The sequence below is a fragment of the Sturnus vulgaris genome, chromosome 8, assembly GCF_052056855.1.
Source record: "Sturnus vulgaris isolate bStuVul1 chromosome 8, bStuVul1.hap1, whole genome shotgun sequence".
NCBI lineage: Eukaryota > Metazoa > Chordata > Aves > Passeriformes > Sturnidae > Sturnus > Sturnus vulgaris.
The window spans coordinates 26,687,026-26,700,934 of record NC_142250.1 but is presented as its reverse complement, the minus strand read 5'-3'; the positions used below and the strand labels follow the sequence as shown (position 1 = coordinate 26,700,934).

Genomic DNA, 13,909 nt, shown 5'->3' with positions numbered 1-13,909 from the left:
AAAATAGTGCACAAGGTTATCTCTAGAAGTAAGAAGTTGTCAGCTTCATCACTGTATGTGAATAGCCATTCACTGTTTCTGCTGGCTGTTTCATTCCCGAAATCTTTTGGCTTTACTACAGGTCAAGGGTGCAAAAAAAATCCTGGCTGCAAAATATGGTATTGAGGCTTACACGGGCCCCTATAAAGATGCATTACATGAAGACCAGGTGAGAGTCTTGGAAACACAGAGAGTTTCAGAAGTTAATGTTGTTCATAAGTATAAATTCAAAAGTGAATGTATCTTCATAATGAGAAGAATGTACTTCTCTGTAAGCAAGAGTTCTGGCCAATTCACTGATGAATGAAATTAGGCAGTAAAGGACAGTGTGTGTATGGAAGAATTTATGAAACAGTGCAGATTCCTGTTTGGGAGCACTTGAAAAGTACTGTATCCTGTATTTCTAGGATATGAGCAGGTTGATACTTTAAAAAAAAAAATTATGGTAACAAGAAAGCTTTCTTCCCCACTCCCAGAGCCTGGAAGATTGTTTTATAAAGCAGTTTGCTGATATACCTGATGATCTTCTTGAGGAACTTATACAACTTTACAAACGTCGACCAGAGTAAGATCCCCTCCATTGTTTAAATACTAATATTTCTCATGAGTCAAGAATGAGAATACTATTTGTTCTACTAGTCCAAATTATATTGCCTGCTTTTTATTGGATAGTTAACAAGAGCTAAATTCCCATCACACTAACAATTGCTATTTTGAATATACATTTCCTTATTCACTACACAAAATCTATTTTAAATGCAGTCTAAACAATCATCAGGTTCTAAGACAATATTTTTATTTTTTATAGTCTTATCTGTTTGCTTTTTTCAAGAGATTGAGAGTATGAAACATTCTTAGTTTTTTGTGACCTTCTTCTATGCAAGAGAAAATAGAAAGTACATTCTGCCTATGCTGTGTGTGTGCATTAGGACCCCAAGGACAGAAACCCTCCTGGATGCAGCTAACCCCTATGTGAAGGGATCAGCTGAGAATTACCAAGATGCACTTTCCCTTTTAATGAAAGCCATGGATGAGCTGGATAGTCCTGAGCACATGCCTACTGGCTTAAACCAGTCTGTGTGGAAACGTTTTTGTCTAGCTAGACGAAATAAAATTAAGAGTGAGGAGCTGGTATGTAAAATTCTTTATTTTGCCTGTATACTTCTTGATATTTTTGAGTCTTAAACTTTAGTGGAGTTCTCACATAGGGTCAAGCTAGTGGTGAAATAACAGTGCAGGATACATATACTCTATTGGCCTTTGAAAGTTTGTTCTGGATAAATTCAATTCAGAATAACAGGGAAACCTCTTCTCTAGTTCTAGCTGTAGTTCTTCAGAGGAAATATTAGCATATTAATATGGATGGATTTTATCAGAATTATTGTGACCTTTATATGATTTCATTTTAAAAAAAATTATCATTTTCCTTTGCTCTATCTATACTAAAAAACACTATAAGGTATTTGATTCCCATTATCTGTTGAAGTCATCCTCTCCCATAAGCATTCTACCTTTGCACCAATGGATTCTAATAGTTTTCCAGAATATAAAGAGCAATTCTTAACAAAAGGTGTTTCTGGAGATGTATTTGTTCATCATAAAAGAATGAACGAGTAAATCTGAATTATGCAGAGATAGATATACATTAAATTTGACCAAAAGAGAAGCAAATTTGATTTCCCTTCACATGAATAAATTATGCATATATGAACAAATAACTTCCTGAGCAGAGTACAAGGATTGTAACCTTTATGTCTCATATGATGTACTGAGATTCTCACAATACTGGGCTGCATATTTATGTATACAGATGTCTTCTTAAGAACTTGTCTTCTCTGTCCTTGAAGAGGCTTGCCCTGACACACTGACAAAGTTGAAAAAGTTGGGAATGTCACAATATTGCTTGCCTAGGTGAAATGGAAGTCCCTAGCACTGACAGAGATGCAGGCCTGTCACCAGAGAAGAGTGGATGAAAATGAGAAGATGAAGTCAGAATTAGAGAACACTTTCCAAGAACTCACTCGGTAATTTTGTGTCTTTTCCTATGTTCAGCTGACCTTTAATACTCCACTAACACAGAAACAAAAGTTACAAGCAAAATTATACACCAGCACTGGTGTCTGTTCTCCAGCACTCTTTTATCTAGGTTTCATTGCTGCTTGGACCTGCAATATATGATTTTTTTATCTACGTAACATAATTTTCACATTCATTATCATTCAAGAATAAATCCCAAAGTAAAATATACAGGAAAATTGGCCCTGGCTGGAGGCCTCTTCTGTTTTCTTTTCAATTGATATTAAGATTTATACTGAGTAATAACATTTTCCCTCAGAACATCTGCTAGAGTATGTTAAACTGAATCCAGTGCTTGAAAACTTTATGTATACATATATGATAAGTTTCAGATTTTGTAGTCGCTTTAACAGCAAACAGAAGACAGAGTCTGTCAAAGAGTAAGCCCTACATGAAAATACCACTTACCAGTAATAAACATAAACATTGAGAATCATGAGAGGATTTATATAATCCCGTTGAAATCAATAAATGCTGTTTTTGTTTTCTGCCATCTTAGTCTGAAGGAGGAGAAGATGAAGCTTCAGCAGAATTTGACTGTCCAGTTTTTGCTAAAACAAGGGCAGGTGGAATTGGAAAGTACTGAGATCCCAGACTACAGTGATGCTGTTCTCATTGACAGGAGTGTTGTTGAAGAATTGAATTGCAGTCTTGCGGTAATTTACATTATCTGGAGGAAATTTAAGCTTTCTAAACAAATGTATTGTCCTTCAGAGGCTCAGCTTTTTCTCCAGTTTGACATTTAGTTTCAATTCATTGCCACACACCAGCAGGCTCAGTTGTAATCTAGAAGCTCTTAAGAATTCTCTAATGTCTCTTCTCATGATGTAAAGATTGCAGTGCAGACTGCTTTCTTGATGTTTGATCAATAAAATTCAGATCAATGAAAAGGCGACTGTCTTTGGACACACCATCACTTACACATACATTGTAACTAGAAAATGCTAATGTCGTGGGCACAAGTCCAAAAATTCCCGAGGCGAACTTATAGTCATGTTAAGAAGCATTTGAGTAGTGGCTCACATTAAATTTAAAAATTAATACAATTTTTTTATGTAAGGTGAAATTGGTGATGATACTTAAAACAGTTTTTCATACCTCATGAAATGTTCTTTTTTTAGGCTTTCTAGCTGTACAAAAATTGTCTTTTACTGCTACTGCACAAAGCTTTCAGTATCAACCATCTGCAAAATGCCTTAAACAGAGCAAGCTTGTATTTTGTAGACCTAAAATGCCTTTCCATTCTTATCTAAGATAGATAGATGGAGGGAGAGATTAGTTGTCATTTTCTTCATCTATTTCTATGATCTAAGGCTGTGACACAGAGCATAAAAGAGAATAAACTTCCTTAAAAGATAACCATCTGGAGCAAAGTCTGGGAAGAGACTGCAGTATGACATGTTTAATTGACTAAAATTATGACTTTGGAAACTTGCCCATCTTGTTGCAAACAATTATTCCGTAATCTGTAAAGTGTGTTAATTAAGATTGATCTATTTTTTTAGGCTCAAGGAGAAAAAAAAATTACTGCCATGGTAGAATATAAAGACTTCTCTAAAGGGATAATACAGCTGGAATGGGAACACAAGAAAATGAAAATGCAGATACAAGATCTGAAAGAGAAGGCTCGGGATATTGTAATACTACCTATTTCAAAAGATTGCCAGTTAGTGAGTTGCTTTTTCTGATTTATATTTTAACTGCAGAAAATTATGCTGCCTATACCTGTAAGAAAGATCGTTTATATTTATACCTCATAAATCTCTTAGAGAAACGTGATTCCTAATAGGTCAACAATTCAGCTCTTAAAGGGAAGTCTTACTCATGAAATTGAGCAGTGATGAAATTCTTTGGGATGTTACAGTGTAAATTAAGGCAAAATTAGCTTTAACTCTTAGTGTTTCAAAACTGGCGTTGAATCAGGATTTTGCAGCCACAAGGAACAGATCTCTTAAAATCGAGCAGAGTCCTTTTTAAGTGGAAGGTCTGAGGTGCCCCCATCTGGTATCGCACAGAAATGCTGTAACTTTGCTGTACACGGAGACTGGGCGTTCCTACGGGAGCTCACCGAGTCCCTCCCTCTCACTGCCATGTGCAGCACAGCAGGGAATTGTTTGCAATGCCCGGCAGGCAGGAGGGAACAGCCGGCCAGCACCTACATAACTTTGAACAAGCCCAGCTGGCAGGCCAGGAAAAAGAGGTAAAGGCTGTGGGACGCAGCCAAGGATGCCACTGGGAGAAGAAAAGAGGAAGAAGAGAGGTTGTAGGGAAATCCGGAGAGTATTGCAGTATGGGATGTAGAAGACTGTAGGGAAATCTTATGGTGATGATGTGGGTGGCATAAAGGTTTGGAGTAATGGATGTTGAAGGATGGAGATATAGCAGTGGGGACAGCTATAAAGCATAGAGAAAAAGGAGAGTGTTGGACAGCAGGTCCAACAATATTGCAATTCAATCAAAAGATTAGAAGAAAATTCAAACCATATGTTTTGCTTAATCTTCATTTGTATTGCTGCTCCACAAAATGCTTGTTCTGAATCACAAGGCTTTCATAACTAACACCAATCACCAAAACTGCTTTCCAAAGAGCACTGAACAATTCTTTCTTTCCAGCGCACTGAAAAATTCTTGTGGCAAATTTATCACCAGTGTTGCTGTTAGCTCAGTTCATTAAACTGATGAGCAGAACTCTTGCCCTTCAGAGAGAGTTTAACTGCCCATAGTAAAGGCATTTACCAGTTTAATCAGAATTTGAATGCCCTGAGAGAATGGACTTACAGCACTTTTTGATTAGAAATATGGGGTTAGTGGGAAAGACAAGGTAACAGATACCCCAACAACAGGAATGGAAAGAATGATGGCTTAGATAAATGTGTGTGGACAAGGACCTGAGACTATTTGGAATGAGGGCTGCTAATAAAGCAGTAAGTGAAAGAAGCTCAATCCTGTAGGCAAGGAGCCCCTTCTGGGCCTTGCCTGTTTCTCCTCCTCTTAACTAGAGCAGTCCACAGAATTCTGCCTGTCACTTTGGTGGGACAGTACTTTGGAAGGATGAATCTACATCTGCAGGAACCTGTCTACTGCCTGTGATAGATCCATAAAACATTCCTGTTATAGATCCATAAAACATTATGGAGTTTGTGATTTGTCATTTGATAAAGAGGTATTTTAGTAGCAGTGTGCTCAAGGAAAAAATCATAAATTCTCTGATATGTCAATTACTATGCAGCTAGAACAATAAAAGAAGGAAGAATGATTAAGAAGCCACTAGACAGAAAATAATAATTTTCCTCTCTAGCCTAATGACAGACTATCTTAGGCCTCCAGCTCTGTTAGCTTAGATTACATTATAAGCAAAAGCATAGCTTAGGGTTTTTGACAACCTTAGCATACTTGTTTGGCCCTTGTTTCCATTATAAATATAAAACAGATAACATCCTTTTTAACAGCTGCACAGTCTAGTACTCACACAGCATCCAAGCATATTGTTACAAGGTCCCTCTATGATCACTAGTAAGCTTTACCACTGCAGAATTCCAGTTTTTTGAGTTTCACATAGTATGATTTTCTTTATAGAAGAGTGGAATTGTTGAGAATGAACAGGCATAAAGTAATTTCTTTCTGGTTTTATTTCTTCAGTTCCTAACCATGCAGAACTATGACACCCACATTGCTCATCACTTAGCAAGAATGGAGCAGAGCCTTGGAGTCATGGATAAGGTAAATCCAAGGGAACCACCACATCTGAGAGACACAGCCTTCGTTTAAATGCAGCTCCTTGCCTTCATTAGCAAGAGGTGTTTGAAAGAATAAGTGCAATTGATATAGGCATGCTAACTCAAGGACTGTTGGAGTATACATAATACTTATATACATAATACACACATAGATAGATAGATAGATAGATAGATAGATAGATAGATAGATAGATAGATAGATAGAGAGAGAGATACATATACATATACCATGTATTTGTCCATCTGGCTTTCAACAATTTCCTGAACTTGAGCTGTGCTGTCTACAGCAGCAGTTCTCTAGTGTTTGGAAGCAGTCATCATACATGGATTGTTGCAGAGATGAAGCCTATCTACTTGCTCTGTTACTGGAATTAAATACTTTCCTATCCTGAACATCTGAATGCTGATCTGCTAATCACTTCTTACACAGAAGCGCCTATAAAAGTCACTCTTCCATTTCTAATGAAGCATTCTTTCAGTCTTCTCTGTTTAATGTTTCTCTGCAGGACCACCAGCAAAGTATCCCTCCCCTCTGTATTCAAAATAAGATACAACAATCTTATTTGCTCGTTACCTCATGTATTTCACCATTCAAATTATGACTGCCGTTGTTTTTAAGTGATTTCACTGGATTTTCTCCAAGTTGTGCTCATTGGCATCAGCTTCCTCTTCCTCTTCCTCTTCAAGCTTTAGTATTTATCTTGTCCCTTTACAGCCTATCCATCAGCTTCAGCAGCTCCCAGCAGCCAAGAGCATGTCCTTAACTCATGGATTCCATTGACTTTCTTTTCTCCCTTTGCCTTTCAAATTTTATCTTTAATATATCTCTCTTCCTCTTTCTCTTTATTCCTTGGCTGCTCCTTAAATTAGAACTCCATAAACTGAGATACTGTGTGTGAAAGACTCTTTACAAAATAAAGATTACAATGTGCTACTAGTCAAATCGGCATACATGAAAGTTTATCAAGCTACAGCATAGTGCTTAAAATTATAGCTTTTCATCATGTTTGTCTGAACAGCTTTTGTATGACCTCACATATATGCTTTATTCATCTCAAAATTGACAGTTGCACAAGAAGAATGTGAAGAACCATCAGAAAAAAGTCAGAGAGCTGAAGAAGTGCATCCGTCTAAAAGAGCAAGCGAACTACAAGCTCAGCCTGCAGCTGAAGGAAATGCTTGTGTCTGTGTCAGAAAGGATGCACGTCTTTGAGGCAGCTGGTGAGTCCAGTGGTGCACTTTAAGGCACGAGCAAAGGACAGTGCTGTTCTTCACCATCAGCTGAAGGGCATGGAATGCCTGTCTGTTACTCTATGTGCACAATGAGCAGAGTCCTTCCTGCCAAAACCTAACACGGTTACTGAAGTTATCTGGAGGCTCTTGTAACCAAAGCTAGTTGACTGAATTCCTGAAACTGTTCAAGTCAAAATATTACAGTCATTAATAACTTCATTAAGCAACATGCTTTCATTTTTTCTGAGAGCTGTTCAGTGGGCTTCTTTCCACCCTTCCAAGAGAACAGAGGAAGTAATATGGAGCTAAGAATAGTATTCACTTTTAGGAAAACTTATGGAAATCTTTCCACTACTGGAAAACAGTTACATATTTTCAAAACAGTGGGTACTTGCTAGAAGCTAAAGAAAGCATGCCCAATGCCTTTTTAAAATACTTTGCTTTATTTAGTACTATAAAGGTTCTTAAGCCCAACTGTGAGCCTTTCATAAAATGCTTGCCTGTTTAATACAGAATTTGGAAAAACCCCAGGACAGGTCCCATATAAATATAGACTACACATCCCCTATGAGCACAGGCTAACACTAATGCTTTGTTTTCTGCAGACACACGGGATATTTCTGAAGAGATCACGAGGCAGCGTTACCAAGAGATTCTGAAGCAGAAATATCTACGGAACCTTATAAGGGAACAGGAAAAAGAGCTTACAACTCTTCAGTTAGAATATGGAATTTGGAAACCAAGAAAACGCCATACTGTTCAAAAATCAGAGTCTAGGTAGATGAATAATACTATGGTCTTATCGAAGGAAAAGAGTTTTGACAGCTGATTCTTCTTCTTGAACTTTTCTTTCCACAAATTGTTGCCTCTGTAATTCCATGAAAAATAACTTCCATTTGAAAGATGCATGGATGTCTGATTTGTATTTTTTACACCTGGTCTTACCCCCATAATATTTCAGTTGATGAGATTTATTTTTACTGGTTTTATTATATTTACTACATAGCTCATTACAGAAAACACAGGATACAAGAAATTGTAGACTGATAGAACAGGTATATTTGTATGTCCATTGTTTGTAATATGCAATTGTAGAACCTTTTAAAGATAAATCCATCAACTGGCATCTGCTACAATTCATGTCTGTGGGTTTGAAATAATAATTTACCCTTCTGATGGAACAGGTGTAGGTTTCTGAGCAGATGTAGGGATGCTTCATCCTGACCAAGGGCAGCTGTGCCTTATCATGGTATAATCACCTACAGCCATGGGCAGAGGCACAGGAAAACCAGTTGCTTTTACATTGAGAGGCAGTGTATTCTCCTGCCAGTTCCCTCCACAACAGCTAATAAAGAACCTGTGGTAAAGTTTAACTACTGCTGGAGCCTGATCTACCTACTCAAGCATTGTCCCTGCTTTTTATTTCCCTGCTTCATGGTGCGTGTCAGCTCTTCTTTCATAAATTCACATGACATCTAAACCCACTGCATTGTGAGAGCAAGAATAGCTTTGATACCTTAGTTTTTTCTCACAAATGGAGAATTTTAAGCTATTTCAGTTGTGGTCCTGTACCTCTCTTTTTTGCTTTATCATCTCTAACTGGGATTTGTAAATATTCTAATTACATCTCACTTATTACAAGGCCTTTTGTCTTTCTGCTGAAACTGTCCTAGAAGCAGCATTGTTCCAAATGTGCCAACAACCTTGGAGAAGATAACTGGCCCCTTCACCAGGCACCATCATCTTTTTGCACAAGCCTAAAAAGGCAGAGAAACAGTGCTTTAATACTCCAAATGTGATTTGCAATAAAGGTTGTTCTGCATTCTCTCTGGACAGCAACAGTCAGTATTCTTAAGAGCAAGCTGTAGGTACAGACTGAAGTCTAATAAGCCTTATCAATGGTTAAAAAATTATATATGATCTTTGATTTTCTTTCTCTTGAGCTGTCTAAGAAATTACTCTCTTATTAAGGAAACAGGATATAGCACCTGTAAACAAAAGAGGTAGGGTATAACCAATAGGAAAGCAAGATTCCTAGCAGGGAGAGTTGTAAAGTAGTTAAGATTTATGTATTGTGGTTTTAGGGAAAATAAAAACCAGAAGTGACCATGATGAGAAAATAAGCAATTTCAAGTTAAATCCAAAAGCTTTTTTAAAAGTCATTTATTGGAGAATAAATGAAATGGTAAAGATTTATTCAGTTTTATGAGGCTATGTTTGAAGCAATCCCATTAAACAAGGCCTTGTTCTTCTTATTTATTTGAAGAGAGAAAACACCTTGGCTCTCAGATGTAGTAGGAGAGTACAAAGTTGGTTTCAATTTTCTTGCCTTCCCTTCTACTACCTCAGCCTGTGGCAGAATGCTTATGAGACAGCAGCCTTGAAGACAATGTGTGGACAAGTACCTGAAAGCAACTGCATTATGGCACGTTTCCCTCAGCAGAAGTTAAAGCTAGGGAGAACATCTTATCTTAGCTCTGGAATATTAACATCAAAATTAGTTATCTTCACTTAACTCACAAAATGCTGTCATTAGCCAGCCAGGCTGACTGGCACCAGGAAGACATTTGTAAAATGAGTGTATCTACAAAAAACTGAACTCTTCCCCATCTGAACATGAACAGAATTGACAATTTGAGCTATTTCAATACCAGTAACCATGCAGAGACTAATAAAAAATGGACTGCTTTTTACCTGTTAAACTATGACTTAAGGTTATTTTGATTAAATAAAAATTCACAGACCAAGTCATTAAGCCATATTCTCCAAAACAACACCAGTTTGATTTTTTTCCATTAAGTAATGCCTTTTACAGTGCCTACTGTATGTATGCACACAGTTTTATAAGTAGCTCTGGAGAAAACCTCCTAATCCCAAAACATAAAGTCCATTGTCTGACCAACACTTCTGACACAATCAGAAAGTATTCAGTCTTTTCTGCTTTTGTGTCTGTGCAAAGAAAGCTCTATAGCTGTAGATTAATCATCTACAAAATCTTCTTCTGTTCTGCTGTAGTGCAGTAATTGGTCTTCTAACCCAAAAGTATCGATGAGCTGAGTGAGACTCACTTTCTTGCCATCTGCAGAAAAGGCCGACTGCAGCTCATACAGCATCAGCTGGGTGCTACTTCTCCACTTCACTATCAAGGCCTGCAGCTCAGACAGGTTGTTCTGAAATTGGAACAAAGAAAAAAAGAGTCATCATCTGCTGACATAAGGGGGTTTTGATACCCTGCAGATATTCTTATAAAATGCCTTAAACTGAGGCAATACACAAGCACCAAACTAAAAAACCAGTGAGTATTGGCTCACCTTGGATCGATACATCTTCACCAGTTTGAGCCTACGAAGCAGCTCTTCCTTCTCTTGCACTTGTTTCACCAGCTTTACTTTTTCTTCAAGGGACTGCTGCTGACCAAGATCAACCTGTAGCACATTCAGATTCTCTGCTGATGCACAGGGATCACTCTCCTGTGAGGGACTTGTGAAACATTTATGTCCAGTGCCATTTCCTTCCAGGCTTTCAGACCCACCTTGTAATCTGGAGCAGTCTGTACTTGTCTCTGGCAAGCACCCTGTGTCACCACCAGCAGTGTCCTTCTCAGTGTCTATTTTGAGCCGCTTTGCCACTGTAAAACTGGCATTAAATGAACGTCTTGTCTTCCTCAATCGTTCCCTCAGAGCTGCACTCATTTGCTAAAAAATAAATAAATAAACCCAAAAAACCTAGGTGGTCAGAATAATCTTAAATTTTTATCAAATCTCAAACAACTGCTTACCTATCATTATTGTTTACATATAATATGCAATATATTGAACTATCATTGTAAAGCCAGACTTCCTAATTCTCTGTATAGCCTTCAAAAACTTGAAAAAGTTAACTTCTTTTCACATGTATTTGCACACACAGCTGCAAGACATGGAAAGGTGTAGTTCCACATTTTCTTGGACAAAATCCTGTATAAGGCACATTCCTTATAGCTAGAGGTATAAGGTGCCTGTCTCTTGCCTTCCAGCAAGCAGTGCTGGAAGTGACTTCTGACTCCTTGATGATTCCACAAGCGTTTCTGTTACTATGAAGAATCACATTATTGGAAAAGTAGTAAGTTTTCATACCTGTTTCCCTGAATTAGTCCCCTGTGCAGGTGCTGCCCCAGAATCCTTTGGAGTATTGCACAAAGATGGCAATTTATCCAGCACTGACTCTTCCATCTCGAGATGAATAGCAGTCTCTGTTAAATGACAAAATGAATTATAGTGTCATTGTCACCTGATTGTAACAAGCTATGTGGCTGCAGAAATTACTAAAAAGCTCTAATATTAGATTCTAAGGCTTATTGTCTAATTGGCATGTTTAAAAAAGACATCTGCATAAGTTATGCAGCTGTTTCATGTGCTAAGTAGTATCTTGCTTTGTGAATAGCTTTTTTTTTGAGAGCATGTGTGACACTACTACTTTACTGCCATAAAGTCTTTTACTATGCATTTTTATATATTATTTTTTCCCCTTGCTCCTAAAGCTCTATGGAGCCAGGAAGATTTTTGTTGGCCACAAGTACAAACAATTAATCTTTTCTATAGAACAATATAATTGAGTATCCAGCTCTCTGAAAATAATCCAGTCTCATTTGATCCTTCTGGGGATGCTGCTTAAAAAAGTAATTACTCACACAGGTGAAAGTTTTGATTAACAGGAAGCATCCCAAGCTGACTCAGAAAGGCACCTTAATTAAAATGGTTAAGTCACACCTCCCAGCAGGAACCAACTTCAAATCCATTTGGCAACGTTGAACTTGTTTAGCAGTTGTGAACCACCTACTAATGACCAGAATGCAGCTGGAAAATCGACAGCTCCACCTCCACTCACCTGCAAATTGCAATTAGGAGTTTTGAAGCAGAAGCCTCTCAAGAATAAAATCCTGCAAACCAAAACTAGGCAACACAGGGCTGGCACAAGGGGCTTCCTCTTCACAGATGAAAACTGCCAAAGCTTCAGTATGCCAAAGCCTTAATAGCCCAGCAACCCTGGTCTTCCTGGCTTGATACCAAAGGATGGAGGTCCTCATTTATCTTAGAACATTCCCCCCCAGCTGTTCAAAACTGAACATACGGTACTCTATTAAAAAATCCAGACCTTAGTAAACAGTGTAGTTAATTAGCTATTTTAGCCATCCATCAATTAAGGAGGAGCCTACAGCGTCCACTAAACGTAGTGGAAGTTTAACACTATTATTTCTTGTTGTAAGCAAGAGCCTAAAAAAAAGCTACATCATTCTTATGTATACTGTATGCCACAAATATGAAATAAGTCTTTCCAAGGAGCAAAATAATTTCAAGCCTAAAAGATAGCTTAAAATACCCCAAACAATCCTACAATTCTCTGTCTTTACTGTCTAATGCAAATTGGTTTTCAAATGACCATAACAAATACTTTTTACATTGGTTTGCTTAATGCTGTTACTTGGCAACACATTCACACGGATCTCCTGCACTCTTAAAATCCTTTTCCCGTATCACAGGCTAAGAATCCTTGGCATTTTCAAGCAGTAATGCTGTTCACCATACAAAAAATTCTTCAGCAAGTAAAGAAAACTTGAGTTAGAGGAGGAAAAGACAATTTGGCTTTTCAGTACTTACTTGACTTTTGCACTTTGGGTACGTCTGCAACTACGCTCTCAGTTTTTCTGCTTATGGCTAAGTTATATAACAGCACTCCTTTTACTATCTCAGCAACAAAAGGCTCTATTAACACTCAATACAGCTTTTGCCTTGCTGGTTTTCCACCGGCAGAGAAGGCCGGGCAGCCCATTAGCAGGGCCACAGACCCGTGGAGCTCGTTCTGAGGCGCTGCACGCCAAATACGCAGCAGGGCTGAGAAGCGAAGAGAGGCCCCTTGGGGAGCACAAACCCCTCAGGGCCGGGGTGAAGGAGGAAAGAACAGGGCGGAACCGCCTTCCGTGCCTCGCTGCCCTCAGACGCTTCAACCTCCCGCTGCCGGCCCGGGGCGGCCCCGCGCCTGCGCGCCGCGCGTGCCCGGGCGGCGCCTGCTGCTCGCGCCTGCGCGCTGTGGGAGGCGCTGTGGGGCTGAGGGGCGGGCGCGGGGCGTGAGGGAGATCTCCGTCCCGGTTCCGATCGTGCGAGCGGGAAACGCGGGGCATTCCCGGGTACCTCGCAGACTTTTCTGTTGTGTCTGGGCATGCCCGGCGGTGTTCTGTCTCTTAGGCCAGCGTGGGCCCGCTACCCCGCAGCTCGGGTCTGGGCCAAGGCCAGGTGCCACCTCACAGAATCACATAATCAGTTAGGCTGGAAAAAACCTTTTAAGATCATCGAATTCAACCCATGACCTATTACCGCCATGGCACCGAGTGCTATATTCAGTCTTAAACACTTCCAGGGGTGGTGACTCTAGGACCTCCCAGGGCAGTCTGTTCCAGTTTCAGTCACCGTTTCTATGAAGAATTTTTTCCTAGTGGCCAAGCTAGACCAAACCTTTCTTGGCCTAGCTGAAGATGATAACAGTGTCCCTGCTGCAGGTGTCCCTGTGCCAGGGAGGGGGGTTCTGCCTCAGCATGGAGCACTCCCCTCCACGGATAGCACAGTAGGCCCTTTTGTCACAGCCAAGGGAACCACAGCTCTCCACCTCAAGCTGCAAAACGCCTTTATCCCCAGAACTGTCTCCTCACGTAAGGGGAAAAGGCGTAACCGAAGGATATACTGGGAGATGTGTGACCTGAGCAGGACTGTCGTGGTTGTGAGAAAGAAGAGAAAATTAAGAAATTTGACTGGAGAAACAGATTGTGAATGTGACAAGGAGCAATTCCAGCT

General features: G+C 39.4%; 2 protein-coding genes across 5 annotated transcripts in view; one reads left to right on the top strand and one right to left on the bottom strand.

Annotated features, from left to right (window-relative positions):
* Window positions 1-8,458, top strand: part of CFAP43 (cilia and flagella associated protein 43) — a 43,066-nt gene extending 34,608 nt beyond the window's left edge. The window contains exons 31-39 of the mRNA XM_088168524.1: window positions 122-208; window positions 516-604; window positions 969-1,170; window positions 1,951-2,063; window positions 2,615-2,771; window positions 3,621-3,785; window positions 5,755-5,835; window positions 6,920-7,073; window positions 7,691-8,458. Coding sequence (XP_088024650.1) covers window positions 122-208; window positions 516-604; window positions 969-1,170; window positions 1,951-2,063; window positions 2,615-2,771; window positions 3,621-3,785; window positions 5,755-5,835; window positions 6,920-7,073; window positions 7,691-7,866 — 1,224 coding nt within the window. The 3' untranslated portion in view covers window positions 7,867-8,458. The remainder of the gene's footprint in view (window positions 1-121; window positions 209-515; window positions 605-968; window positions 1,171-1,950; window positions 2,064-2,614; window positions 2,772-3,620; window positions 3,786-5,754; window positions 5,836-6,919; window positions 7,074-7,690) is intronic.
* Window positions 8,459-9,219: 761 nt separating this feature from the next.
* Window positions 9,220-13,102, bottom strand: SFR1 (SWI5 dependent homologous recombination repair protein 1). 4 transcript variants are annotated; one of them, XM_088169303.1, is made up of 5 exons: window positions 12,722-13,075; window positions 11,755-11,951; window positions 11,201-11,316; window positions 10,397-10,780; window positions 9,220-10,255 (listed from the first exon to the last, which is right to left on the bottom strand). In XM_088169303.1, the coding sequence occupies exons 3-5, from the start codon at window positions 11,294-11,296 to the stop codon at window positions 10,064-10,066; spliced, it is 672 nt and encodes a 223-aa protein (XP_088025429.1). In that variant the 5' UTR covers window positions 11,297-11,316; window positions 11,755-11,951; window positions 12,722-13,075; the 3' UTR covers window positions 9,220-10,063. The 4 variants fall into 4 exon arrangements, with proteins under 4 accessions (XP_088025429.1, XP_088025431.1, XP_014739242.2 ...); XM_088169305.1 differs by having other exon boundaries at window positions 11,809-11,951; XM_014883756.2 differs by lacking the exon at window positions 11,755-11,951 and having other exon boundaries at window positions 12,722-13,102.
* Window positions 13,103-13,909: the final 807 nt, after the last annotated feature.

Excerpts from the sequence above, each read along its gene's own strand:
- SFR1 (XM_014883756.2), bottom strand. The coding sequence starts at position 11,296 with ATGGAAGAGTCAGTGCTGGATAAATTGCCATCTTTGTGCAATACTCCA. Across the intron at positions 10,781-11,200 it reads GGACTAATTCAGGGAAACAG|CAAATGAGTGCAGCTCTGAG; the intron begins GTATGAAAACTT and ends TTTATTTTTTAG. Across the intron at positions 10,256-10,396 it reads TGAAGATGTATCGATCCAAG|AACAACCTGTCTGAGCTGCA; the intron begins GTGAGCCAATAC and ends TTCCAATTTCAG.